At 40.3% G+C, this 27888-nt stretch overlaps 1 protein-coding gene across 4 annotated transcripts in view; it reads left to right on the forward strand.

Moving 5' to 3' along the window:
- The window catches only part of KYNU (kynureninase), a 57342-nt gene that overhangs the window by 17177 nt on the left and 12277 nt on the right, over positions 1–27888 (forward strand). For all 4 annotated transcript variants that reach the window (XM_015635468.2, XM_015635470.3, XM_015635469.3 and 1 more), the window contains exons 4-10: positions 123–205; positions 5848–5909; positions 6781–6852; positions 8319–8393; positions 9716–9862; positions 16098–16196; positions 16929–17002. In XM_015635468.2, coding sequence (XP_015490954.2) covers positions 123–205; positions 5848–5909; positions 6781–6852; positions 8319–8393; positions 9716–9862; positions 16098–16196; positions 16929–17002 — 612 coding nt within the window. The remainder of the gene's footprint in view (positions 1–122; positions 206–5847; positions 5910–6780; positions 6853–8318; positions 8394–9715; positions 9863–16097; positions 16197–16928; positions 17003–27888) is intronic.

Raw genomic sequence — 27888 nt, forward strand, 5'->3', positions numbered from 1 at the left:
TTAGGCAAGTCTCATCTTCCTCATCTGTCCTCCAAATGTGGTGTCTCCAAATCAGGTATGAGTCTTAGGACTGATCCAAATAGGATACCACACATTTTCATCATTTTCCCATTCCTTTTCAGGGGTGTCCATGGCCATTTCAATGGCCAGCGCCCGTGGGCTTTGGCAGACGAGTGCATCCTGGACCTGATGGCTGAGCTGGTTGGTAGGTGTGACATGCAGGGGAAAACCTTTCTCCAGAAATAAAAACAAATTTAGTTTCTTTTAAGACTCAAAACCCTGAAACTCTGCAGGCAGAATTTAGTTCCTTTTATTTTTATGTTTGAAAGTAGGTTTTCTTGTGCAGGGACTAACATTTTATTTTAAGGCTGCAGGGATTTAGGGGATGAATGTGTGTGATAATGTATGACCATATGCATATCATGAAACTAATTGCAGCAGAGGGTTTCTTGGAGCATCATAAACCATTTGGACTAACACATGAAGCCCTTTTAAAGGGCACTTGGTATTACAGAATCTCAGTAACTTTTCCAGAAGTAAAATGATGAACTTTCCCTTTTGATAAATTATTTCTATCTAGACATTTTCTGCTTTTCCTCTTTTTCCTGCCACTAAATCCAGACTCATACTTGAGAGCTGCTTGTGCCAATGGAGCAGATAATTGGGGCAGGACCTGCTATTGATGAGTTCCCATTACCCTGGGTCTCCCTTGAGGAGCCTGCAGTGCTGCAGGACCTTGGCAAGAAGTGCTTCTGGTTATTCCAGAGATTGAGGAGCCCTGGAGACTCCTCCTGGTGAATTTGCCATGGAAGCAGCCGGCTGAGTGGGAATGCAAATTTCCTCTATCACTTCTCACTCTGTGTAGTTGAAATAATCTTTCACTGGGATTTCCTTCAGAGTTGCCTCTGAAGGGGGAAGAGAAATTATCTTGGCAGGGTCTTTTTCTTCCCAACCCTCCCAGCTGTTGTCAAGGCTAGGTGAGTTGATTTCGGGGAGATCTGGCCCCTATTTCAGTGTAGGTGTTGAAGGCTACTCTCAACATGACTGTCAGAACTGAATTATCAGGCATTAATTTGTGAAATCACTGAGGAAAAATATTACCCTTAAGTTGACCTACTGTATTCTAGATATTGTATTGTAATTTCTCCTCCAACTGCAGACAAGTGTTCAATGAGAAAATTATGGTTTTCCTCCTTCAAGACAATCAAATGGGGTTGGAACAATTGGGAGCAGATACATTAAGGAATGTTTCATGACAAGTTTATTTATAAACTTATAAATAAAATCCCTCTCTGAATTCTTTATGAAGTTTCCAAATAGCTAAAATAATGGGTGTTATTATTGGAGCAGAACAAATGCAATAAATTATTGTTGTAGTTGGTCTATCCATGATGTAAACACTGAGATAATATAAATATGAATGTGGCTACATTGGGCATCCCTGGGCTATGTAGAAAAATCCCATCTGCAGAATGATATAAAAATCCCAAAATGCAGATTGGGGGTTCTGATTTCGTAAGTTGCTGTTGTTGTACCTGGTGCTGCTCAGGAGGCTGAGAAGTTACTTGTCTTGTTTTCATTACATTCAAGGGCAAGCTCAGCACCCTCATCTGTTAAGCATCATAGGGCATAAAAATGTGGAAATATAAAGGGGTGGAGGATGCTGAAATACTGAAAACAGCTGATTTAGGGACGTGTCCAGTATGACCCATCTCCCCTGGCCAGTGGATAGTCTTGTTCTGGTTGGGTACAGCTAGGAACCTGTGGACAGGTGGGGAAAGCTGACTTGGAATTTTCATTTGGAAATCTTGAATTTAATTAACTAAGTGGGCAGTCAAGAATTTCTCTTATGCCATATTCCCAGGCACCCAAATTAGTAATCAAGGTAAGACAGCCGATGTTCTTCACACAACCAGGAGAGAGACAGCCAAGACTCCCCAAAGAACAGCTGGAAGTGTCTGAGTTATCACTTTTCCCTGCATCACCTCCCGTGGCTGTTTGCCTCTGCTTTGTTTGCAGCACGTGGAGCCCCGTGGCAGCTGAGCCCTGACCTCCTGTCGCTGCCAGGGTCCCTCTGGCCTCAGCTGGGTTAAGAGTCACTGCAGAGAGCACAGAATGAGCCGGGGACCCTTCTACCCTTAACCATCTGTCTTGTGCAGGCTGCCAGCTAAGCTCCTATATTAATATTAATTTAACTACAAGATGCGTTGTAGGTGCAAGGAGATGGAAATGAGAGCTTCACTTAAATTTTATCTTATTGCTCACCCAGCTCCTTGCTTTCCTTTTATTTGCCAAGCTCCATGTGACACCACTGCTTTTACATCACCATGGCTTATCCACAATGAACTTATTATAATTTTCTTCATGGTAAGCAAATATTCTAAAATTTTCAATAAAAATTATGACTGAAGTCACCCTAATGTTAACCTAATTTTTTGTTTGTAAAATTATTTCCTGGGAAGTGTTTCCTGTTGTTTTCCTCAAGGATAAAAGGCATAGTTTGGATTCTCTTCTCCAGAATTTTTTGGGCTTTGTTTGATTAAATTGTAAAATGTGGTATAGGCTCACGTCTGGCCCTCATATTTATGTGCAGGGTTTGGTTTAGAAAATACCCTCATGGGTTTTTTTTCAGGACACAGGTGAGTGATTCTTAGAATGCAGATGAATTAATATTTCCCAAATAATGGCAGTATCATAGTAAATTCCAATTCTTAAAACTGTAAGAAATAACGAAGAGGCTAAAAGGATAAATGTAGGGAAAAAAAAGCTATTTTAAAATGCTTTTTTCAATGTGGTATTCCACAGATTCATGAAATGGTTTAAGTTTGAAGGGATCTTAACATTCCAACCCTCACAATTTATGTTTAAATACCGTTTTCCAACAAAAAATAATATTATGCATGAGTACGTTACTGAATGAATTCTGCATTTACTTTCTGATTTACTTTAATGTAAGAACAATAACAGAATTTTTCTGTATTTTTTATTCAGTATTGAACATTTTATGGAGGAGGAGGTGGAGCAGGAATTGTCATTTCTCACCCTACGTGGTGGTAGCAAGTAAAACTCTTTGGTGAGATTTATTCAGGAATGGACCAAAGACTGTAAAACACCTTTGTCTGCTTAATGTTTTATAGTGCACGAACACCTTGCTTATTAAACGCAGTCACATTTTCTTGTTCATTGAAAGTTACAGTAGTAAATACGTTGTGAAATGAAGAGTCAAGGTCAGTGGAGGCCAAAGCTTTTTTTCTGCTCACACCAAGTGGCAGAAGGCAGTGAAGGCAATCTCTGCTTCTCCTACCAGACTTTATTAAAACATTACAACCTTGGCAGGATCACCTTCTGATGGAACAAGATTAACTGTGTGGCTGCTGCCGTACGATGGGCTCGGGCAGGTCTCTGTTGAGGGAAGACTGAACGCTGAGCAGATTTGGAGTGACTTTGAGTGATAAGGATTATTTGAAATAACCAAAATGTTTTTGAAATTGGGGCCCTTAGCCTTTTACCAATCATTTTACAAAATGCTTTTTACTTACTCCACCGAGGATCAGACTTCCCCAGCAGTCAGAGAGGAGAAGGATGGCAGTGTCTGCCTAACACAATCATAATTGTCTCTGAAGTTGTACTTTGCAAACGCTGCTTCCTTTTATTAAAGAGGAGATTTATCACGCAGAACATACAGGTTTTAGCCTGTCCTGGAGATATGGTACAAAGTTAGGAAATAAGGAAGGCAAACATAATTTTGTCTCCCGTGTGCCGGGTCTTTGAATATTGTAATAGGTTAATTGGATCACAGAAAGGTTGTTTTCTGAAATGCAGTGCAGGTTATAAAGGATAACAGTTTTCCAATGACATGGATGAGGTTTGTTTTGTGGGCATGAAATTCAATAATGGAAGGCTTTTAATAAATATATAATTTACGGAGGACCAAGACTTACATGACAAATGTAGTGTCATATTTAATTTGGGATGCTAGCATGCAGCTAAAAGTGATCTACAGATTAACCATTTGTTTTATACAGAATTGTACATCAGGCAGAGGATTTCTCATATAGACTTTGCTGTGAAAGCCACAGATATCGTGGAAAGAGCAGAGGGACAAATAAGAGCAATACCATTTCTTGATCCTGTCCCTTTTTTTAGCCTCAAGAGTTCCATAGAAATATTAAGACTGCAAATAATACTGTTTTGAGCTGCAATCACTCTCTCTAGCTGTCTCCTGGATCTGCAATAGAACAACTCCAAGGTGACCTCTTCCAGCAGCATGGAGCCTGCAGATGCAATGCTATCAGAGGGAAGAAAAGAAAGAAAAGGAGAGAAGTTTAAGTGAAGAAAAAAATCTTATTTTTCCTTATGAAGAACTAGTCCTTCATATATTTCTTTCCACAGACTTGATGATGTTCCTGGTGTCTGAAGGAGGAGGGAGCTTATTCATGACATTTCATTTTTGTTGTAGCTCATCCCTTGGACTGATCATTCCCAGTCACTGGCACCGGTTTTCCAAATCCTTCTGTCCAAAACCTGGAGATTTCAGCAACACATGGAAATGTCCTTGAACACCTCAATGAGAATGGTGCTCAGCTTTTCCTGTGCTGGCAGAAGCTGAGGCCTGCAGGGGAGGAATGCATGAATTAATTATAATTATAGATTTCCATGTTCTTTGGCTATATTTGCCTGTATTGGGTTGAACCCATAGTTATAATTTTTGGGTTTTTTTCCTACTCTGACAAAGCACTCACTCTATGAATTTAAACTCTTTAGGATACAGGGGCAGTGTCTCAGGTGTCCCCCAAGGCAGGGACAGGAGAAATTCAGCTTTCCTTTTCTTGTGGCTCCCCTTAACCTTTTATATCCCCAAACCATCATTTCCTTCCTCTTTATCGATTCCAAAAGTGGCTGTTGCCGTCCCTGCCTGCTTACACCTCTCTTCATCCCTCCCTCTCTGCACTCTCTCTCCACATTTGGTGAATCTGTGGCTGAGTGAGGATCAGGACAAGGTGCATGAGCACATCTCCCATCTGAAGACTCTCAAGATATTGATTTGTCTCATGGATGAATTTCTGCTTTTCAACAACAGACACCAAGCATACCAGAAGGAAACAGGAATTGATTTTCTCCATATCCTGGTGCCACCCTGCCCAATACACAATTCCCTGTCCTGCCTAAAACCTTTCACCAGGGCTTGACAAATGCCGGAGAATTTGTTACTAAATACTTGATAACAACAATTAGTTGTTACTAATTAGCTCTGCCTGTGATTAGCTGTAGTCCAAAGGCATCTGTTATTATCCTCATTGGAGCAATGTGGGCATGGCTTCTTGTGGAGCTGCTGCATTAATAATGGTCTAATATATCCAATAGGTCAATTTTGCTTATTTCATTTTTTAATTAGGGATGAGATTTATCTTGACATTACAGTAACCATTTGCAGCAGATGATTATCTCAATGTGTTTTCTCACTTGTGTTACATATGAACTTCAGACAAAAATAAGTCTTCAAGTCTTGCTTTACATACAGTCTTAGTGACCTCACTTGTCAGAGGTATTCAAGATAATAAATCCACTGGTAGTTTGCTGGGAAATGGAAATATTTCACTGTTGTTTTTTTTTTGTTTTCTGTGTCTGACCTGAAAAAATAAATATTTTCCTGCCAGTGCAGTGTACAAGAAACATGAAATCTTTTTATTTCACTCTGATGACACCTCAAATGTTTGTTCCCTTTCCGGCCTTTGGAGAGACATTGGATTCATGCTTTTGCTTTATCACCACCTTTCTGTATTTCTCTGAAATTTTAAAGAAAAACTCCAACCATTTTTCAAATGTTTTATCTTTCTATTATTTCAGGGGCCAAAAGACAAGAAATAGCTTTAATGAATGGGCTGACTGTTAACTTGCACCTTCAGATGGTATGTCTTTATGATGTATATTTGATCTTGTGTTGACAAGTATTTTTCCCCTTTCTTTGTGTGTGTGTAAGCAAAGTATTTTCTGAGGACCTCACAGAGACAGCACTGGGTGACAGATTAAGTTTTTAAGCCTTGGGAATTGTATCTTGAATAATGTATGTGCAAGACCTGGCCTGACTCAATAGTAAGGAGGAAAGCTGGACAGAGAAATATTTTCAAGGACTCTGTAGGGGAAGTTTGAGCTGTTCTCACATGTGTTGCATGTCAGCTGCCAGAGGAAATCTTGTTATTTAAGAAACATTTACAAGTAACTTCTCAAATTTCAATTCCACACCAAATTTCCAAGTTAAGGAAACAGGAGGGCTTGTAAGTCTTCCTAATCCTCCTGGCACGGTGGGCAGGAACTGAGAAGAAAGGACCACCCACCTGTAGGTGCTGAGATCAGGTCTTTGGTCAGGGTTGTTTTGGAGTAAGGGATGTCCCAGTAACTAAAATTTTAGGGCAGGGATGCAAATCTAATTCTTCTTCACTGCCTGTCACTCTTCAGCTGCTGCTTCTGATTGCTGGATGGGGCTGGGTGAAATCCCAGCTTCCCTGGCTGCAGTCAGAGCTTTGCCATTGATTCCTGTAAGTGCAAGTTTTCACTGCTGGGTTTTGGTGGCCTTTGTTATGGATATGTGAAATACAGTATTGTAACACTTTCCTACTTTGATAAATGTCATATGGACAAAGAAATATTTGTAGTTTCTGGGGGATTCTCTGTAGTCTACATGAAAGTAAAGCAGTCTTTATTAAGTTATGTGCTGGCAGCATCTTTCTCATCTCTGCTTAGATAAATTTCAATATTTCTATATTATTTTTCTCTTAACAGCTATCTTTCTTTAAGCCTACTCCAAGACGCTATAAAATTCTTCTAGAAGCAAGAGCCTTTCCTTCTGACCATGTAAGAAATTAATATTTCACCATATTTGTATTATTAATCATATTTTTCCAAAGAATATAAGTAGTATGATTTGAATATTTATTAGCTCATCTTGTCCAAGTAACATTACAATAAAAGAATCTGTCAGAAGCTTTTGAGCTCAGCATATTTTACAGATCGTAGCTTTATTCCTTTTGTTCAAATAAGAAGTGTTGCAGGAGGAAAAGAATGAATGGGTGCATTGATTTATTAGTCTTTTTAAAGACATTGAGCAAACTACTGGCCTAAATCAACTAAAGTTGTAAATGTTTTATTAATTCTTGTTTCTGTTTTACTTTATGAAACCAAATCAATACAAACTCACAACATTAACACTTATATATCCCCAGACAGAGATGGAAATGTTTGTTCTTAGCACTTTAGATTACTAGTTCAAACATCATTTGTCTGCTATAAAATAAGAGACAATAGCCCGTGCATCAGAGCTTTGAGCAAATTAATCTTTGGGTTTGTGGGCCACCGCTACTTTATCATCAGCACTTTAAACTCCTGGAAATTGATAACAAATTTGATCTCTAAGGTGCAATAAAAGTGACTCGAGCTACTAACAGGTTTATTTGTAATGAAGATGCTGGCACAGATGTATACACCTCAAATTGCTTTTATTCTAAGTAATGTTCAGATTAATCCCACATTTGTTCCACGTGCACTTGTACATTTACACTCCATCCTCTTAAATTTCTGTAGCACTTCAGTAATAATCTCTGCAACTGCCATCGCTTCAGTTCCTGTCGTGAAATTTTAAACTCTTTTATACTGTTATTTGATGATTTTTATTTCATCTCCAGGACCATTATTTATCGGTAAAATCGGCAGATAAGATTTTTAAAATAGCTTGAGAGTTTAAAGCTCTTATTTCCCTCCAGCTGTGCCGCAAATAGGAGATGTGAGAATGCCACAGGGCAGGACGCCTGTGCTGGCCAAACCTCATTTGTATTGGCAGCAGGGCATGAGGGTACCCAGGGCTCCTGGAGAAGGGATGCTCAGTCCTCCTTGGCTGCTCTCCCTGCAGGCTTGGCTTTCTGGCCTCTGGTGAAGTGCCTGCATCACATCTCAGCACAGAACCATGGAATGGTTTAGGTTGGAGAGGACATCAAGGTCACCATGCCATGGGCAGGGATGCCACCCCCTGGATTGCTCAGGGCCCCATCTCCACCCTCACTCTGCTCCGTGGATTTATCCTGTGGGATTCAGGCTTTGACTTTGTCCTTGCAGTCTCTCCTGATAATTAAATTCAGATCTTTTTCAGTCCAAAAGAAATCTGTAAGTTTCTCAGTGGAGTTGGATTATGCTTTCAAGCATTACTTTTAGTGAAAGGCAAGGCATCTGAACACCTTTCTCAAGCTCTGATGGGTTTGTCCTTCTTTTCCTTGTAGTTGTTCATCATGTATTTATGTTAATGTTGTCTGCATGGAATTCTCTTCCAGTATGCTGTGGAGTCCCAGCTCCGGCTGCATGGGCTGGATGTGGAGAAAAGCATGGTCCTGCTGCAGCCACGGCAGGTCAGTGAGGAATCTGGCACTTCTCCTGGCTGCCACCAAGGGCAGAAACACATTTCATGTATATATTCTCAAATGTTCCAGTGTAGGAGTTGTAATCTGTGTTTATTAAAACACAGATAAAATTTGTGACTCATAAACAGACGTGTTCAGCATATACTTTTGACATTAAACCCCATTTTATAATTGCTGATTCAATAGTCAGTTTTCCCAGAAGAACAACAACAACAAAAAAGCTATTTCCTCTACTTTTCCTGTTTCCAAAAAAAAAAAACCCAGCAGCCTCCTGAGTCACCTGCAAAATTCTCACTGAGAATGCCCAGTGCTCTCTGAATGTCCTGAGGTAAGAGATTGCCATAACATGAGCACCACTGTGTCTGCAGCTGAGGGAAAGGTCTGCTCTCAGTAATATGCAATTCAGATTAATTTGAAAGGCTGCCTCGCTTCACTTCTGCAGCATTAAGAACTTTGTCACCTAACTATAAACCGAGGGTGACCTTTTGCTTCTGAAATCTGAGTCATCTTGTGAGTAAAGAGCCCACTCCTGAACGCTTGATAGATTTGCAGAGATTGTTGAGATAATAACAGTGCCTTGCAATTCAACCATCTTGCCCGAGCTTTTTTCAGTAACAAGTCTAATTCAATTCTAGGTTTTCACTGCCTAATTGATCCCTAGGTGGTGGTATGTTTTACAAGATCCCTTGCTAGGAAGACAGGAGGAGGATGGGGCAGTAATTTTCCTGTAAAGAATCAAAAATTAGGTTGATTTTTTTTTTTTTTTTTGCCTTGTCGTTGAAATTCTTCTATATTTAATGACCACAGGTTTGGGGATTTTTGTGCTTTTGATGATGTGAGACATTGTTTTTGAAATATGAATATGGCAGGTTTATAATAGCTTCCTGTGGGATACCAAGTTTATCAGAAAAGTACAGAGTGAAACTGATAGACAACTTTCAAATCTTGTGGGTGTCACAAATTTCAGATGCCACTTAAAAATCTTTAGATATTCTGTCTGCACCAGGAATTTTTGACTGTAAATTATAACTGTCAGAAATATTTAAGAGTATGAAGCATGTTAGAGCATGAAGTGAAGAGACTTTTTATAGCAGGCACCTCCAAGATTCACTTGCTAATGATTATTTTTTTGAGCTTACTTGCTCACAGGCTACTTCATAGCACAACCTTTGTGTATCATACCAAGATCAGGGTTTGCTTTTGATCTCCTTATGCAAGCAGCCTGGCTCATGGTAAAATATAGAGTACAAAATAAAGAATGGCAATGTCATTACTGCCCGAGTTGATGTAAAATGTGTGCTTTGATTTAGGGGGAGGAAACCTTGAGGACTGAAGATATCCTGGCTGTAATTGAGAAGGAAGGGGACTCTATTGCTGTCATTCTGTTCTGTGGGGTGCAGTACTACACAGGACAGTTGTTTGACATCCCTAGAATAACAAAGGCTGGCCAAAAAAAGGTAAGACTGCTCCAGATGTGTCCTTTTCATACCAATTTTAGATCAGTTTTCTCTGTGAAATATTTTAACATTATTGTTCTGGGTTTTTTTTTGTGGAACAAAACACAGAAATTTGTAGGTCTCTGTAAAATGTAAAAGCACTCTGTGCCCAGACCCTTTGGGGACTGTGTGCTGCATGAAGAAATAGCCCTGTGGGAGCAGTCTTTCAGGCAGATGAATGTTAAACTATTTGGAAAAGGTAATTCATGACTATTAGCTTTGACATGGCTTTTCTTGAAGGGTAGAATACCAAGAGCCTCAGTGAAGGAGGAGGAGGAGGCAATCACAGCTCTAATCTGTCTTTGAAAGTTAGTTTGTGTAAGATTTCTGAGCTTTTTCGACAGACTCTCATGATTCCCCTCCTTTTCTGTAGCCCTGCTATGGCAGATTTTGCCCCCCTTGGGCAGGGAGGTGAGCTCCCCACGGAGCCAGCGCTGCTCAGGCTCCACTGATGAGTTTTCCAGAGACAGGCACAATGTGGATCACATCAACATCACAAGATGAGTGTATTTTAGTGATGACTCAGCCTTCAGAGCTTGCAGACAGCGTGTTCTGTGGACATAGCTGTAAAACTCTTTAACCATCTCAATTGCCTTAGGAATCCAGGGGAAAATAGTTTTTAATTAAGTTGTCTTATCAACAGGAGGTCACCAGACTTTCCATGGTGGCAGCCTTTTACTGGATGCACCTTATCTCATACAAGATTAAACCACTGAAGGGTAAACTTATTTAGTATCACTGGATTTTTGGCAAACCAGCTAACTGTTTATATTTAATGATTTAACTCCCTGGAGAGGTTCCTACCTCACAGCACACTATACATCTTCTGTAGCTGTAGGTTTGGCAGTGGAATTTTTCTGGACGTCAGGGTGTAAATTATGCTGATGGCAAGCGCTGGTAAAGTCCCCCCTGGGAGAGCAGAGCAGGTGTGAGAGCTGGTGCAGGGCCCGTGGGATATAAAACGGGAATGTTCTCACAGAGCAGCACCTGGTGTTAAAACCCAGTGTTAAAAACAGTACAAAACAAAACCAACTCTTGACATGGATGTAGAAAAGCAGGGTGAAAAGAAGTGTGGGGAGTCATCTGCAGGGGAAGCGAGTTTGTGTCGGAGCTCCAAAAGCAACACCGTCATGGTGCTTTCCTGGAGTGTCTGCCAGTACCTTGCTGACCACAAAAAATCACAATTCCACTGTGCTGGAATGTTAGAAAGGGAAGACAGGTTATTAACAGGATGATGCCACCCACTGCTCTACTCTCTCCCTCTCCTGGTGGCAGCAGAGCTTTCGTTCAGCTGCCAACACCTACATGTCCTCAGTGCTGCTTCCCAGAAAGCTGCTCCGTGATGTGCCTGAAAGGTGTCGGAGAAAGAGAGAGAAATCTTTCTTCCTTTCCATAAAGATGAACAACCTGGGAATAAACTATTGCTTTACCACCTCTCCAAAGATGCTCTCTGGACTGTGGGCTGCAGACTTGGAGATGTGGAAGAAATGCAGTTTCACTGATAGCTCTAAACTGCCCCAAAGCGGTATTCTGGGAGAGAATTGTCACTCACAGCTTAATACATAGAGGGAAAATGGATTTGATATTTATAAAATTTGAGGAGATAACCAGAACTTGGTGGAGAAAGAGTAAAATTCCTTCAAGGCACTGCAAGTAATAATAATATTAACTCAGGGGTATGGGCTTCCACAGGGATGCACACAAAACCACCACACACTTTACCCAGAGACTGTATCATGTTCCTGAAGAGCAGAGCAATTTGTGACAGCAATTCAGCACTCCAGCAGGAACAGGGAGATGTCAAAGGCCTGTTTCCATCTGAATGCCTGTTAGAAATGACATAATGTAGACATGAATCTCTTCTTCCACAGGTCTTTCAACAGAGAGAAAAAAACAAACATAAAACAAACAAACAAACCACCAAATTGAATTTCTAGTATCTTTGTGGTTCGACTGTGCAGGATTGAGATCCAGGTAGATTCATGAACTAAAATATCATTAGTATACTGAAAAAGCAAAATTAATTCAACCTGAAGAACTGTTTGAGTACCCTTAAGGCTTGAAAAGCATGAGCCAGCCGTGTTTTTATTTCCCTCCTGTCAGATACAGTCAGCTCAATGTCCTTACAGATTCTGCCCCTGGGTTAAGTGATGTTTATATGTTTATACAAACCCTCTATGTAACAAACTGTTACACCACACTTCAACATCTGTGGATGACAAATATTTACTTGAACAGCCACAAAATCGTTGATTCATGAAGAGTTTCAGTTGGTAAGAAGCATTTCTGTTCCCTGCTGCTTATCTTGGGCTTGGGGCTTCTGGTTATCAAAATGCCTGAAATGTGGGGTTTTCAAAAAAATTGGCTCCTCTTTTCCCAGTCCAGAGATGGGGTTAAGAGCTGCTGCTGGATTAGACAAAAACAAAAATAACTGCTGAAGCAGTCATTAACATCTATGAGTTTACTTGGACTTACAGACCATTTTTCCTTCAAGAGCTTCTGGACCTGATGAATCTAACATTGTCTTCTAGTCAACATATTTTCATAGGCTGAAAGTCCTTTTAAAAGCAGATAAGACTGAAAAGTCATGTTTGTAGCAAAAATGCAAGGTTCTCCTTCCCAGGGCTGAAGGGTGGTGAGTGACCCTGCACTCCTGAACAGAAATCAGGCTGGGGAGAGCTGACAAGCAAATGAGTCAGAAGGGGAAAATACAAGGTGAAAATGCCATTTGAGAAGAAGAGAGGGAAAAAAAAAATCACTTGTCAGGCAGTATGTCAGAGAGAAAGGTCCTACACAGATGGTCTTAATAATTCTTTTAATGTACAATTGAAATAAAGTCCCACAGCGTTGTGCCCTATCAGGGCTTGGCTAGGGATTTGAGCTGTGAGCTCTGGAGGCCTGGAAAATGTCCTAGGATTCTTGAGGTCAATCATTTATGAATTAAGTTACTGATTTCCTTTTACATTTTTTAAGCCAATTTCCTAAGTTCTCTGCGTACATTAAGATTCCTCCCAGAGTGAAAGCTCTGCACATAGACAGCTTCATTAAGTCATTAAATATTAAATGAACTAAATTAAGCTTGAAAAATTACCTCAGGCTATTTTTCCATCTAAGGTCTCTCAGATAAATCGAAATTACTACGTATTGTGCAAGAGACTCATCAGCAGGCTGAGCAGGATGTAAGAGTTTTCCTTCTTTCATACTTTCAAGCTTGCTCTAGAGGATGGAGGAGGCTGAGTTGTTTAATTCTTCTACAGGTGAAGAAACGGCTGACTTTTAGGAGATTCTACCTTTCAAATACAATTTTCATTTCATAAGTTATATTGTACTTTCCACTGACTCTGTGCCGTTATGTAAAATATTTTAATCTCTTGAGTCCCAGTAGGAAGAGCTTTAAGATCCTTCATCTTCATTTCTTTTCCTGTCTCTCCTTCTAAATGTCCCGGCTTTGCTGGCGTGAAGCTGTCATTTCTCTCCCTCTCTCCAAATGTCATTGTCCATGCTGAGTTGTTACCTGCTGGTTATCAGCAGCTACTCAGACACTTTGCAGAAATGACTTTTAGATGTTAGAATAAAACAGAAGAGGCAGGGGAGAGCACATGTCCTCTCCTTTGCCCAGAGCAGATGGAGAGCTCTGTTTTCCCCCCAGCCTGGGGAAGCGCCGTTCCCACGCAGTCCTGGTTCTGCGTGGCTTCTGCAGGGAGAGCTGCTTCAGTTTGTTTTACTTTTTCCATGCAATCTGTGTGGCTAAACATTTGCTGTTTGTGTGACTCAAGTGCCAGACACCTCCCTGGGAAAGCAAACCAGCAGAACCCATCCTGCAGATGACGACTCGAACAAACCGGTGCGAGTGGGCGTTTCTGAGACGATGCAGGAACCCTGCCAGCACCGAACCCGAATTTCCAGGCTGTGCCTCAATATTCTTAAACAGTGCCCAGTGGGATCTGCCAGCCAATCTCAAAGTGGTGGGGAGCAGCTAAAGGAGTTCAGGAGGATGACCTATGGGTTTTGTGTCAATGACCTTCTTTTTTGTGGGCTCTGAGCCTACTGTGGGTTTGAGCTGATCTACTGCAGCCACTGTCAGTGCCCAGGAGAGTTTGTCCATGTCAAGGTGACACGTGTGGATGTGGTTGTGGAGCCTCGTTACTGTGAGGGCATCCAACCTGCCACTGTCCAAGGTGTCTCCTCCTACCTCCCATCTACTGTATTTTCATAATTTGATATTGTGTGGTTGAACACAATTTTTTATAGAGTATAAGATGTACTGACAGGGAAAGGACAACTGGTTTTGACGCATGATTTATAGAATTAAATTTCTTGCATCTTTTTTCTTTATGAGCAACTTCCTTTTTTTAAATTTTTTTATTTGTTTCAATTTTGTTAATGCACAGCCAGACACATTCTGCAAGACTCTTGTTGTGTTATTCCTGGTTTCCACTGAAACCAGTGAATCTGTCATAGAATTGCTTCCAAAAGTTTGTGTGGGATGTATGTACCTGTTAAGGTTTAAATCCAGTCAACTGAGGTTTTGAAGCTAATGCCTTAAAACCCTACAAGAAACTTCTCATTCACTGGTGATTTGCTTTAGTTTGCTGTAGCTTATTTCTCTGATCCAAAGCCATTTTATCCCTGAATGAGAGAATTCCCATCGGAATTCAGTGTGCTCCAGCCTCTCTGCATTAGCTTCACCATTTCAGCTGATTTGTCTTAACTCAGTTCTGTGTGTCCCTGTGAAATCAAGCCACCATGGCTATTTATTGGGACTCCAGTTCCAACATTTAGATCATGCAAATGCTGTGGCAGTGAGTTTTCTTCCCATCGTTTTGGAGCAACTTTTCAAGCTGATAACTTCACAAACGTCTCCATTAGAATTAACGTGTCACGTCTTCCTAAAATGCTGCTCCATACAAATTGTTATCTAGTTTATACAGAAGATTTAATATACCAAAGTACTGCTTAAATAATTTAGCTAAGACTCCCTCCATGCAAGAAACAGCAGGCAATTCTTAAAAAAACCCCTTTGTTTTATTATTGGACGTTGATTTTTCTGAAGCCTGTGCTCTCACTCTTATTCCTACCCTGCTGCTTGCAAGCAAGCTGTTTGTGTTTTAAAAGAAGAATGCAAAGTAACGTTTCATTTGTAGTCCAGGCAGAAAAAGCAGTTTTATTTATCTGCTGTTAAAAAAATAGCAAAGCTTAGAATAACTTTTTAGTTTAAAGATGCTGCCATCCAGTGGTTATTTCATGTGTAAAACTCTTAGATCGAGAAATGTCTCAGTCCTTAGATGTTAGGTTCCCCCCCTGCCCTGAATTTTTTCCAGTGTCCTGTGCAAATTGTGATTATGGCAAATACAAGACTTTTCACAGAGAAATGACAGAGTCCTTCCTTTTAAGGACAAGTATAAAAATTAAATATCAAGGCATTGCATAAGCTGCTATCTCATCCATTTGGACTCCCAAAGAGCAAGGACCTCCTCTTTTAAATACCAGGGACACCTTGAGCATGAATATATGTTGGAATGTAATTGTTCATGGCATCATTATGACCATTAGTGCTTTGTCACTGCCTGGGGTTTGTTGTGCCCTGCAAGTGTTTGTATTTATACATTTGTTCTCAATACTCGTTTCAAGTGATTCCACTTCACTGCACTATCAAAACCTCAGCAATCTAAACCCCATCCAAGCATCCTTGAAGACAAATCACAGAACAGTTGGTGATCTCTATGTGTATCTGTGGCGTAGGAAACTTGTTTCTAGTAATGACTCAGAAGATATGAAACTTGATAGATTAATCATAAAGGGGTTTGGGTTGAAAGGGACCTTAAGGATCAGCTTTTTCCAGCCCCCTGCCATGAACAGGGACACCTTCCACTATCCCAGGTTGCTCCAAGCCTCATCCAACCTGGCCTTGGACACTTCCAGGGATCCAGGGGCAGCCACAGCTTCTATGGATAACTTGTTACAGTGTCTCACCACCCTCACAGAAAAATATTTCTTCCTAATATGTAACTTAAATCTCTCCTCTTTGAGTTTAAATCCATTCCCACTTATCCCATCACCCTCTGCTTCTGTAAAACGTCTCCAGGTAGCCTGCAAATACCGAGAGCAAGTTAAGCTCTGAAGTAGTTCTTTTAGAAATCATTTCACAGTGATGATTGTCTTAATAAGTAACTTAATAACAATCTCTTTCCTGCAGGGATGCTTTGTCGGATTTGACCTGGCTCATGCTGTTGGGAATGTAGAGCTTCATTTGCATGACTGGGGAGTAGATTTTGCCTGCTGGTGCTCCTACAAGGTAAAACAGATTCGTTGTTGGGGGCTGTTTTCCATAATGTCACTTATCTCATGGGTCAGCAAGCAGGTCAGGTGAATAACAGCTGCACCTGAACTGTTGAGCAAGACTTGGCTGAATCCTTGAATTTGCCACAACAAAGAGATGGACACTGATGGCGCCTTTGTTATGAGTTGTTCCAAAAAATTCTATTGGCAATGCTCCTTTGCAAGGTCTTGTGGATGTGAGATGGATACTGCTGGTGGTTAAACATCTGCCCTGTGGATATGGGATCAGGGGCTCTTCTCACACCAAGAAGGTCTCACAGCCATAATATTTTATGAAGTGGTCCCTAAATAAGAGAATATTCTTGACTAAACTTTAATAATTTCAGATCACAGAGCAAGGTATCTTTAGTTCCTTTGGCTCCTAGTGAGATTAAGACTCGACAGACACAGTCAGATGAATTGTTTGATGACTTTGCTATATGTATTATATTTCAGATGTACTTCAATTTTCTGGCCTGTTAGACTTCAAATACCGTATGTAAGCCAAGAGAGATACTTTTAAAACTAACCTGAAAAAATATATCTGCTTTTACCTTCATCAGCAGTTTATGACAAGTGCTAAGATCTCCCATCTAGAAACCACTAGAAATGTTAAAATTGGTTTGTTTTATAGATCAGGGTGAGGGAAGGAAAGTGATACTTTACAGATAATGAGCATAACATGTACATATTGATTTATTCTTTGCAGTATTTAAACTCTGGAGCAGGAGGCCTTGCTGGTGCCTTTATTCATGAAAAGCATTCCAAGAGTATTAAACCAGCGTAAGTATTTCTCTAATAATAAATTCCCAAATAAAAAGTGCTGTGGAATTTAAATAGGAAAGAACCTTCCTTTTGAATAGAGATCTGAAAGTGAAATTGTGTCAATTCCCAGACATAGAATGTGGGCATGTGCATCTATGGATATATCTATAGAAACAGAAAAAAATTCCTGTTTCAGGAAAAACTCATTGGGCTGATATTTGTTACTGATTTATTGCTTCAATGAAAAGGGGAGTAAACATTTAGACAATTTGGTTATCTGACTTTGTTACTTCAGATGGGTTGTTTTATGCTAACTTTAGTAAATTTTGAAATTGCTAAAGCACATGCTCACATCTAAAATCCATTTCCTCCTTTAAGTCTCCTATCAGTTCTTAAATAAATAGAACCATAAAAGAGAGTGTCGATAATACTAAGAATAAGCATCCTAAATCATGTCTATGACGGAGACTGCTTAATATAAAGAGAATATTTAACATCTTCCTTTAAAAATGAATTTTAAATAATCATTGAAGTCTTTAGTTGGTGACCAAAATCAAAGCCAGTTTCAACTCTGTTCCTAATAGCTCTTTAGTAGTGGCATGTTTTCATTAAAATTATATCCACTGGTAAAGCTAGGAATTATTACATGGAGATCTGTTCTGAAAGACTGTATAATCCATGGAAAGCTGAGCTATCAGCTGAGGTTAGCTGCATTAACCAAAATACCTGTTATTTAAGCTATTTTATGGCTATATTCTATGTATATTAAGAACAGTGGGATAAATACTTTTAATGCACTGACAAATGTAAACATTTCTGGCTGTAATGTTTTGAGAAATTGCTGGCAGTTCCTTTTATTTTAGCTTGAAGAACGCAAAATAAATCATGTTTCAGAGACAAATAATATTATAATAAGCAGCTTTGGTGCTCTATGTGCTGGTTTCAGACTGTCTAGACTCCCAGGAGATAACAAAATAACGCTGATAAGTTCTTCTCAGTCACCCATAACAGAAAACTCATTAGGATGACATATGGCCTGTTGTGAGCTGATTCCAACCTTATATGTGAACACAGGCAAAACACACTGGATATCTGGATATTACTTCTGGAAAGGCTTTTTTCTGCTCCCCTGTTGCCAGGTGCAGGCATTGCCCCATGGACACTCCTGGTTGTGCAGCTCCCATGGATCCTGGTTGTGGGAAACTGGGAAGGTGCTAAACAGTGGGAAAAAATGTGAAAGATTACAGAATAGCTATAGGTGGAATGAATAAAATGTCAAGGACTTTCAGTCTTTTTTCCCCTTTTTTCCATTTTGGAACTTTTCTGAGGGTACTAGCTTGCTGTTGTAGCTAAGAGTTTATATTAAGTTTTCCTGAACCAGTTCCTTCATACATAGTCATTAATTTGCGTGCTGAATCTGGATACTGAATATCTTAAATGAAATTACCTATATGGAATAAGCTTTTCCAGCCTGGGGACCAATTAAGGATATAATTCCAAACTTCCTGCATCGACCCTCTGCATTATTTAATCATAGTTATTTAATATTTCCCAAGATTTGATAATCACCCATCAAATTGTTTGTGGTTCCTATGGCCCGGTTACACTACTTTTCCTTCTTTCCCTCATCACCCAGCCATTTCAGGTCTCCAAATAAGGCACTGAGACAAAGGAGAATTTGTCTATGTCAAAGTGTTCAATTGTATAGCTGATTTAAATGCAGAGCAATTTGCTGTATGTTGTACAATCAAATAGAGTGGAATTTAACTGCTGGGAAGTTGCATGCTTTGCGCTGGAGCTGCAGAGGCTCTGGCTGTCATCTGAATCAAGGATGACACCCAGTGGCCACACAACTTCAGTCAAGAACAGAGCTACCAACCACTTGTTTCTCAGTCCACACATAAGCAGGGAATTAAATTCCAGCCCAGCTGACACCCTTTTGTCGTTTGAGCTATCTGAAATACTGTTTTAACTCATGGCCAGGTTTAGGTGAGTCATTTTTACCCACCTTTATAAATTTCTCTGATTTGTCTCATCCTTCAGATTTCCTGCAAGTTATTGACTAGGTAGTTATTTTTATATGGAAATAATCTACTGTGTCTTAATGGGAAAATTTATATTCTGCCTGTAATTAGAGAGGTGGAACATTTGCCTTTTGCTGTCTGAGGCTGGGGCAAAAAGGACATATTGAAAATAAAACAGCTTGGTCCAAAATTTCCCTTTTAAACTCCCCAAACCCATCTACTGCACATCACCAAAGGAATTTAGGTATTTTGGTTTAACTTTCCTTAACTTTGTGAATATGCTTTGTCTTATGGTCATTTTAAGAAACTGGCATCCCCTCCAGCAACGAAACATTTATTTGCTGCTTTCTTTTAAAATGCAACTTGGGATAGAATTGTCAAAGTATTTAAAGTATTTAATAGTATTTAATTTAATTGCCATCACTACATGAGGCCATGCCAGAACTCAAACCTCCACAGCCCAGACCTGATTTAATCAGTAATAGCTTGGCATGTCCCAGCAGACAAAAGGCAAACCAGTCCCACTCTTCTTCATGGAAGTGCAAGCTTCCCACAGGAGTCATAAAGTTGGTGATTCAGTATCGTGGGAAGGATTTATGCCTGAGGGCAGGGCTTTAGATCATCTTCAGATCAGATGGATCAGATGGAAGCTGGGGGTGCTACAGTCTCCTGTGTCCTGCTGCTGTTTTGTGCCATTGCAAACACCACCCTGCAGTCCTGCAAACACCTTGGCTTAGCTTGGGATGATTCTTTAATTCACTGCAGGGGCCATGGGTCTAAAAGTGACACGTTGTAACCAGCCCAATTAACATCTCTACCCAAGCATGTGGGGTAGTCCTTTGCTAGGCCCCATTTTTCTCCTTAGAGCAGTAAAACTGAATCAGTCTGACATATATGGGTCTGATCTACCCCCCTTCTCCCATGATCTCACCTCCTCTGAAGTCTCTCTTAATACTCAAATAGCTTTTTTAACACCTGCTCTATATATCACAATGCAATATATTCCTGGCTAATTGTGTGAGAGTGATTTCTTTATGGGAAGGTTTCAAATAAATAAAAAGGAGCTGGAGAGAGCAGAGCTGTGAAATACTACTGAAACCATCGGGTCAATGCAGCCTGAGCCTGTGCCACCAGGTTTCCATGTAAGTGTTGCAGAGGGGAGGTTTCCAACACACAGAGAGCACTGAAGTGACCTACTGATACTGAAATTTTGCTTGTCTGGCTCTTTGGGCTCCAGAAAAATTCACATTTTAACTTTTGATTTTTTTATTATTTTTTTTTCTTCCTCCCTAATTCGCCATTTATAAAAAGGATTACTTGAATTACCAAGCAATTTAGCTGTAATGAAATGTGAATATTTGTGAGCACCTGGGGGAGGAGATGCCTGAGTCAGGTGTTCCCAGCAGGGTGTTTGCAGCTGTGGATGGACAGCAGTCTCAGCCCTGCTGTCAGGTGGTGAAAGGGACAGGAGGAGACAAATTTGCAGAGCCCTGAGACAGTAAGCTAAGTAAAAGGAAGGCACAATTTAAACAGATGAAAGGGAAATAAGTGAATGTAAAGCAGTCAGGAAAATAATAGATATACCCTGGCAGAGGATTAAATTAAAACTCTACAGTGTTTAAGATGAAGGGATTTATCAAGACTTTAGCCCACACTAGCAGCAGGTAGTGTTTGAAAGTGAAAAGTTTCTGTGGTGTGAAGAAATGCTGCATGTGCAGGAAGCAGCTGATGTCCAAAGAATTTGTTGGATTTTACCATAGGATAAAAAAAAAAAAAGCTTAAAAGAGCAAGAAGCAAAAGGTAAAAATTTGAGGAACAAAAGGCATCTTCAGTCAATTTCTTCACAGACAGAGGTGAGATATCAGCTCTTTTTTTTAGACCACTTCCCCTTTTGGTATTTTGATACCAATGAAAATGCCAGAGCACAAATAGCTTCCTGCTACTACTTTATAGAGACCTGCAGAGGTTTTTTAGTGTGTGAGCTCTAACCCTGGTGTCAGATAAATAGAAATATGCTCCTCCAGCTCCTTATACTTTCCCCTTCCCATTTTTCCCAAGTGCTCTGGATCCCCATGCTGCTCTAGTGCAAACCTTCTCTCTCCAGTAACTGTTTTGCAAGAGGTTATTCTACACCTTCCAGGACTGGTAGTTCCTGCTGAGTTTTCATTGCTCATTTTCTTGATTTATGAGGAGATATCACATTAGTCTTTTTTTTTTAATTTTAATTAGAGTCACATAATCCCCAAAATAAAGAGCTGAATCTTCTGTAAAACTGCTGAAAATAATGTAACTTTGGAGGAACGTGAGTAGGAAGCAAAAGACAGTCATAAAAGGGTTTGGAAGGTTGTTTTATATCTACTGTAGTGGAAAGAGCTAAAGCTGATCTTGTTTAGAATATTTCTAGGAATCATAGGATTATAGAATGATTTTGGTTGGGAGGGACCTTAAAGCTCATCCCATTCCATCCCCTGCCATGGCAGGGACACCTTCCATTATCCCAGGTTGATCCAAGCCCTGTCCAACCTGGCCTTGAACACTTCCAGGGGTCCAGGGGGAGCCACAGCTTCTCCGGGCAACCTCTACCAGGACCTCACCACCCTTGCAGGGAGGAATTTCTTTACTCAGACTGAGTCTTCTACTCAGACTTTACTCAGATAGTAGGCTAAGATGGTCAATTTCTCACTGACTCCTTGAATTTGTCCCCTCTGAGCATCTCAACACCACTGGAAGCTTTATCAGAGCAGAGCACCTTGTCCTGGTCGAGGAGAGAATCTGGAGAAGCAACACAGAGGCTCGTGGGGAGGCTGTGCTGAGTGCAGCCAGGTGGGGAATTCAGTGGTGACAGATGGCAGTGAACATGCTGCTGTTTCCAGAAGGCTTCTCACTGGTCCTACTGGACTCAGACTGTGGGCTAATGTAAATAAACTACTCGTGCAGAGAACACGTGTCCCCTGAGCACTTGAGGTATCCTGTGCTAAGGTAGAAATGAACTGTTGCTTTGCCAAGGAGATGAGAGCAATTTAGCTCCTTGAGCTAATTTAGAAACCAAAAGTTAAAACCTCCCTTGGGAAGAGACTGTTTAGGAATAAAGCTATTGGCTAATTAGGCTTAATTGCATTGTCTTGGGACAAGTGATTTATTAGGCCAATCTAGACCCATGATGGGCCTGCAGGGGTGTGTTCTCGGATTCACCAACTGCATGGCAAATATCCAAGAGCATTTTTAAACTTTGGATTGAGACTCTGGGAGAAAAAAATGAGAGAGGTTAATGTGCACTCATATCATCTATTCCCATTCTTATTTCTTCATCTCCTTTTATGTAGCTCCCATGATTGTCTCCTTGTTCTCTGTCAAGCATTTTCTCTCTTTTCCTTCAAATCCTTCCTTGTAATTAAGCTGTATCTTCAAGCAATCTCACCTCTTTTCTCATTATAAATATCCTTCTTGTTCTTTCCTCCCTGAAGGTCTTCCCCTTTGTTTTGTCATCTTTGCCCTGGTTGGATTTTAAGGTGATTGTAAAGGTGTGTGAGCCCTGTATCACCTATGGGATTGCTGGGGTGAGTGTGGAAGGAATGTGCTGTTCTCATTTCCTGAGTGCACTCCCATGCATTTCTCCTCCTGGATCATGCTGTAGGGACATCACCTGATGTGCTGTGCCGTGCTCCTGTCCCACTCCCAGACTCGGGAATGTGAGGGAGGTGGCTCCATTCCTCCCACCTTTGCTTTCCCACCCGCTGCCTCGCCTTTCTCATGGTGTAAAACACAACTAGTGTAAAACTCCAACACATGAAAGGAACCAACTGGCTTAGCCTGATGGAAAGGTGAATGTAGCCTGGGGCCGATTCTTACATCCTGTTAACCAGCAAGGAAGGGATCCTGGGGCTCTCCTTGGAGTCTGGGTGGTTGCTGTGATTTTCCCTTGCTCTTCAAAGGCTGTGAGTTGTTATCTGCGTGCTCTCTGTGCCTCAGTTCTCCACTTACAGGCAGGTAGCTTTGAAAGCACTTTGCTGTGTCTTGATTTTTCCCCATAAGACAAACCTTCCTGAATGAAATGCTTCCTTCCTTTGCTGAAATGCAACACTTGTACTGGTGTTATGCACGTCTAAGAAAATTGAAAGAAAAACCTTCTTTGCCTGCTTTTTTAATAAGTCACAAAAAGGAGTTATTTCTCCTCTTGTCCATTCATCTATGTGTTTCCGTAGCCACCTCACAAAACCTTTCTATATTAGGGAGGAAAGAGTTTATTTTTAATGAAAAAACCTCTAGTAAATCTTCTGCTGTTTCCACTAAGAGCTCGCTTACCTCTGTGCAGAAATGTGCTGGAACTAATGCAATTTTGCATCTGGGATTTCCTACGAGATGTTGACTCACTTTCAGTGTTTGATCATTTTTCACTTGTTCTACTTCAGCAATTTTGGAACTTTCTATGGAGTTTTCCTCCTAAGATTCCCAGTTAGACCTCTAGTCTGCACATGCCCTTTAAAAATGAGATCTGCTCATGCTTTTGTATTGGTTCATTAGACCACAGTGGGAATTGTGTCTAATTTCTCTTCATAGAATGTGCTTTGAGGTCATGGTATGGCTTGAAATTGCTCTAAGCTGAAAGCACCAGCAAGACCCTTTATGCTTTTGTACCATTAATAGTCACCAGATTTCTCCCCATTTATGTCCCTTGACTACATTCCTGTAATTGCCAGCTATGGGTTCAAGATGGGGTTTTGTGCCTGGGATGTTTCCCAGAACTTTCATGTTCCTGACCTGGCTGAGCACCTCTCTCATCTCACAGACAGCTCATCTTGTGATTCATGCCTCAGCCAGCACCTGACTCAAACCATAAGCATTTTCAAAGGTCTTTGCTCAGGTTAAGGAAATAAATCAGTCTTGCTACTTTTGTCTAAGCTGGCATTCTGGGTTTGTGCATGGGGGGATTATGAAACAGTTTTTCATCTTTTTTTCTTCTTTGCTTGGTTTACCAATTGTGCCTATTTGTTCCCACATGTTTCTGGTCCTCATACTCCTTCTTTCTCCTGGCTGAAACTTTATCCAGCACTCAACCAAGATAAGGTCTCCCCGGGGCAGAAACCTTCATATTTTTCTTTGTCTGCCTTAATCAAATCTATTTTATCTTAAATTCCAGCAAAACACATTCACACCCTGCTGTCTTTCATTTTTTACCCATCTCCACGTGTCTCCATCAGGAGCTTCCTAGAGGCCCTCATGACATATATTGTCTGTTCTTGCCCACTCGCTGTAAACCACCCTTCCTCTCACTTCCCATTTGTGAAATACTTACTTTCACACCTCTTTGTTGCTGCTGGTAAATTTTTACTATCACAGTGACTACTCCCCATTTTTCCCTGGACTAATTTTCAGTGCTTGCTGCCTCTTGCTGCCTTCCACTGTGTGGAAACTGCAGGGCAGCTCCAGCTGCAGAGAGCTCACTCAAGTGACTGAAGAGGAGTTTCTAGTCAGGTGCTGGGAGAAACACAGAATCTTCCCTTTCCTTTTCCTTTCCCTAATTTCTCAGTCAGCATGACATCAATTCACCAATCTGATCACCCCAGTGAAACTGTTTTGGGAAAATGTTAGGCTCTTTCTGTTCCATGCCATGAAAAACAGCTGCTCAACGTGAAGAATTATTTATTATTTTCTTTAGCTGTCTACAGATTATTGAGCAAAAACAGAATAGTTTCCTACTGAAATCTAGTTTTTCAGCATCCTTCTGTTTTCACTGACAGTTTTTTGAGATGACTTTTGAGCAACCCATTGTGAGTTAGTGCCTGGAGATTTTGTCAGTGTGTGTTGAAGGTCAGAGCTGCAGGTACAGCTATTTTCTGACAGGAGAATAAGTCCATATAAATGTCCCTATTTGATGCTTCTCACCTGCTTCTGCAGTGAGAGGAACCTGGAGCTCCTGGAACCAATGTTGGACCTCATGTCAAACATGACATTCTTACATTGGACCTCATGTCAAATCTATTTTAGACCCCATAAGACCATTAATTTATGTGCTACTGAAAATTTGGGCAACCACAGCCCAATAAAGAAAAACCCCTAAATTACATTTTTCTTGCTTTCTAGAGGTGGATGAAATTTAGTCTTTTTGAAGAGAAACTCTTTAGAACAACTCTGAAAGATGTCCATTTCTGTTCTCCCTTAATTATTTCATGTCTTAGACTTCAGCTGAAAAGACTTCATCTGAATTCTCCTCCTTCTTAATAAATGTTTTGTAACAACTACTGGATTATGTGGCAAACTTGCTGGCTCTTGAAGCTATCAATTCAATTAGTTCTAGCCACTGCCATAAAAGAAGAAATCTCATCTAATGTGGATTGTTTCTTGTTTTAGGCAAAGAGCAGAGATGATAACACATTTTAGCTAATAAGGATTCTGGTATGATAAAGGTCTTGCATTAGTATTGTGATTGCTCTATTCAAAAACAACAAAGACCCAAGAAAGTGCAACTTCCCAGATATTAAATTTTTTATATTACATTTCAGTTGGATACATTTATTATTTAGAAATCTAACTAGATATCCTCCCCTGAAAGATTTATTCAAGGGATTGCAGAGACTGTATAGTTCAGTAAATGCATCATAGTAATCAAAACCACCCAAGTCTCCTTTAAGTCAGAATTCACATTTAAAAGTAGCTCTAGGAGGGATTGTTGCTTTCACTTGTTTAATTTAATCTATCTGAAGCAGCCTAGAAAAAAATTAAGGAATTCTTAAAGAATATAACATGCTCCTTTTTTTATCACCATAAAATAATTGAGAGCTATTCAGTACTTTATAAAAATCACTGAGAACTTTATTAATATCTCTATGAGTAAATTGGCTCCCTGCTTGATTTTTAATTTCTGGTGTTAGGCAGAATATTCAATTTCCCCTTACTAAATGTGTGAACATACTGTTGGCTGTATTCCCCCTTTTCATATATCTGATATTCGGCCAGTGAAAGTGTTATATGAGCACTTTGTGATAATAGTTGTTCGTAAGCTGATTTAACAGTTTTTAATTCAACTTCATTAGCCTTAGGGGGTTTGTTTTTTGTGAAATCTTCTCCTGGGATTTAATTTAGGCTCCCATTTTGTCTGCTGTTGGATCATACCTTTCTTTTGCCTGATCATGGTGAATGAAATTATTGTCCTTTATCTGGAGTGCCTCAGAGGTTTGGTGGGGAGCTCTGTGAGGCTCCAGAGGTCCCTGATTGGATTGGCAGCATTGCAGCCATTCCTCTTCCTCACACCCTGGCCACAGCAACTTGTTTCCTGCTACAAAAGTCAACTCAATCTCCCTTTGTTTTGACCTGGAGGGGTAATATGGATGGATGTGTTGAAATTGGTGTATTCCCACTTGTGCCCAGCCTAAAAGACTAACAAGGTAAAAATCAATCCAGGAAGAGTGTGTGCACCCTCTGTCTTCAAGCACCCACGAGCTGTAAATCACCTTGTACTCACTGACCAAACAGCCTGGGTTTTTCACCCAAGAGCCTCTCTAATTGTGGGAGCAGTTTTGCTAAACCTGGAAGAATAGGAAATCTCAGGGAGCAGAGAGCTGCCCAGCTAATTTTGGAAAGAGGGTGATTACTCAAGTCTAGAAGTTTCTTAATTCCATCCATTGCAGTTGCATAGTTAAATGTCATTGTATAAATTATGAGACTGTTTGTCAGGATTTGGGTCTTTGCTGTTAAAACTTGCTGCTAGGCAGAAAGTGAGTTTAGCTATTTTTTAACCAAGACAAGCCTCAAAATAGAGGAGAAAAATTGTCTCCCTTTAGATGGTACTGAAAATGCAAGCCTCTTAACAGAAGAAAAATGTCATGCTATTAGTCTCTAATACAATCACATTACTTTGGTCCTTTGACAAAGTAAAGCCTCATTGATATTAAATATGAAAAGTTACTACTTCCACAGTAGCAACTTTTCATAAGGAGTTTTGATTTTTTTCCACTGAGTTTTAAGAGACTGGCCCATTAATAATGTATGGCGCCGCTCACAAGTCACATATGCTTAATAATTAGGAAACATTTGTAATGAGTTGAAAAGGGTAAGGAAAGCAGCAGAGTGTGTGCAAGTCCTAAACTACAGAAGTCTGAGGCTAATAATTACCTGGGCTTCAAAAGCTTTTCAAATCCTAACAACAGATCCTACTTAAAATTAACAGGCACTGCACAGAAGAGAATAATGAAACAAGTCCAAGCTTACCATTTGGGATAAAGGACAGCTAAAAAGATATAAAGGAAGGAAAAAATAAAAAAAGGCTTTAAATATAGCTTCTGGCAATCTTGGCAAAGTTTTCTGAAGGAGACTGTGAGAGTTAGACTCGAAATATTGCTGAAGTCTAACAGGGGTAGCTGCTATAAGTCCCTTAATCCCCTGTGCAAATCCTTGCCCTTACAGATATATACTGTGGGGCCACTCCACACCTGACAGCTTCTCAGCATGGGAAGAATTTCACCTACACAAGGGGGTTAAAATCATTTAATTCTTGATGTCAGTGATGAAACTGGGACTCACTTTTCCACTATTCTTTTTTTTTTTTTGATTAAAGAGACCCCCTCATCATTTCAAACATTGTTAGAAATGTCTTTTCTCCCTTTCAGTGAGCTGTCAGCAGGGGAGCTCTGGGTTGGAGCAGGACCTTCCTGGGGTGCTCAGTATGGACAGGGTGGGGTGGAGTGGGATAATGTTTTCCATCCACTTGGGCTTGTTTTGTTTCAGCATAGCTGCAAAATAGAATGAGAATAAAGAAATAGAAATATTGATTTTTTTTTATTATTATTAATTTTTTTAGCCTTCTCAGTTAAGTGTTTTAGATCAAGAAAAATACTAGATTCTGAAATGAATAGAAACCTAACACTGGCAACAACTTTGAGAGTG

The sequence above is a fragment of the Parus major genome, chromosome 7, assembly GCF_001522545.3.
Source record: "Parus major isolate Abel chromosome 7, Parus_major1.1, whole genome shotgun sequence".
NCBI classification, from domain to species: Eukaryota; Metazoa; Chordata; class Aves; order Passeriformes; family Paridae; genus Parus; species Parus major.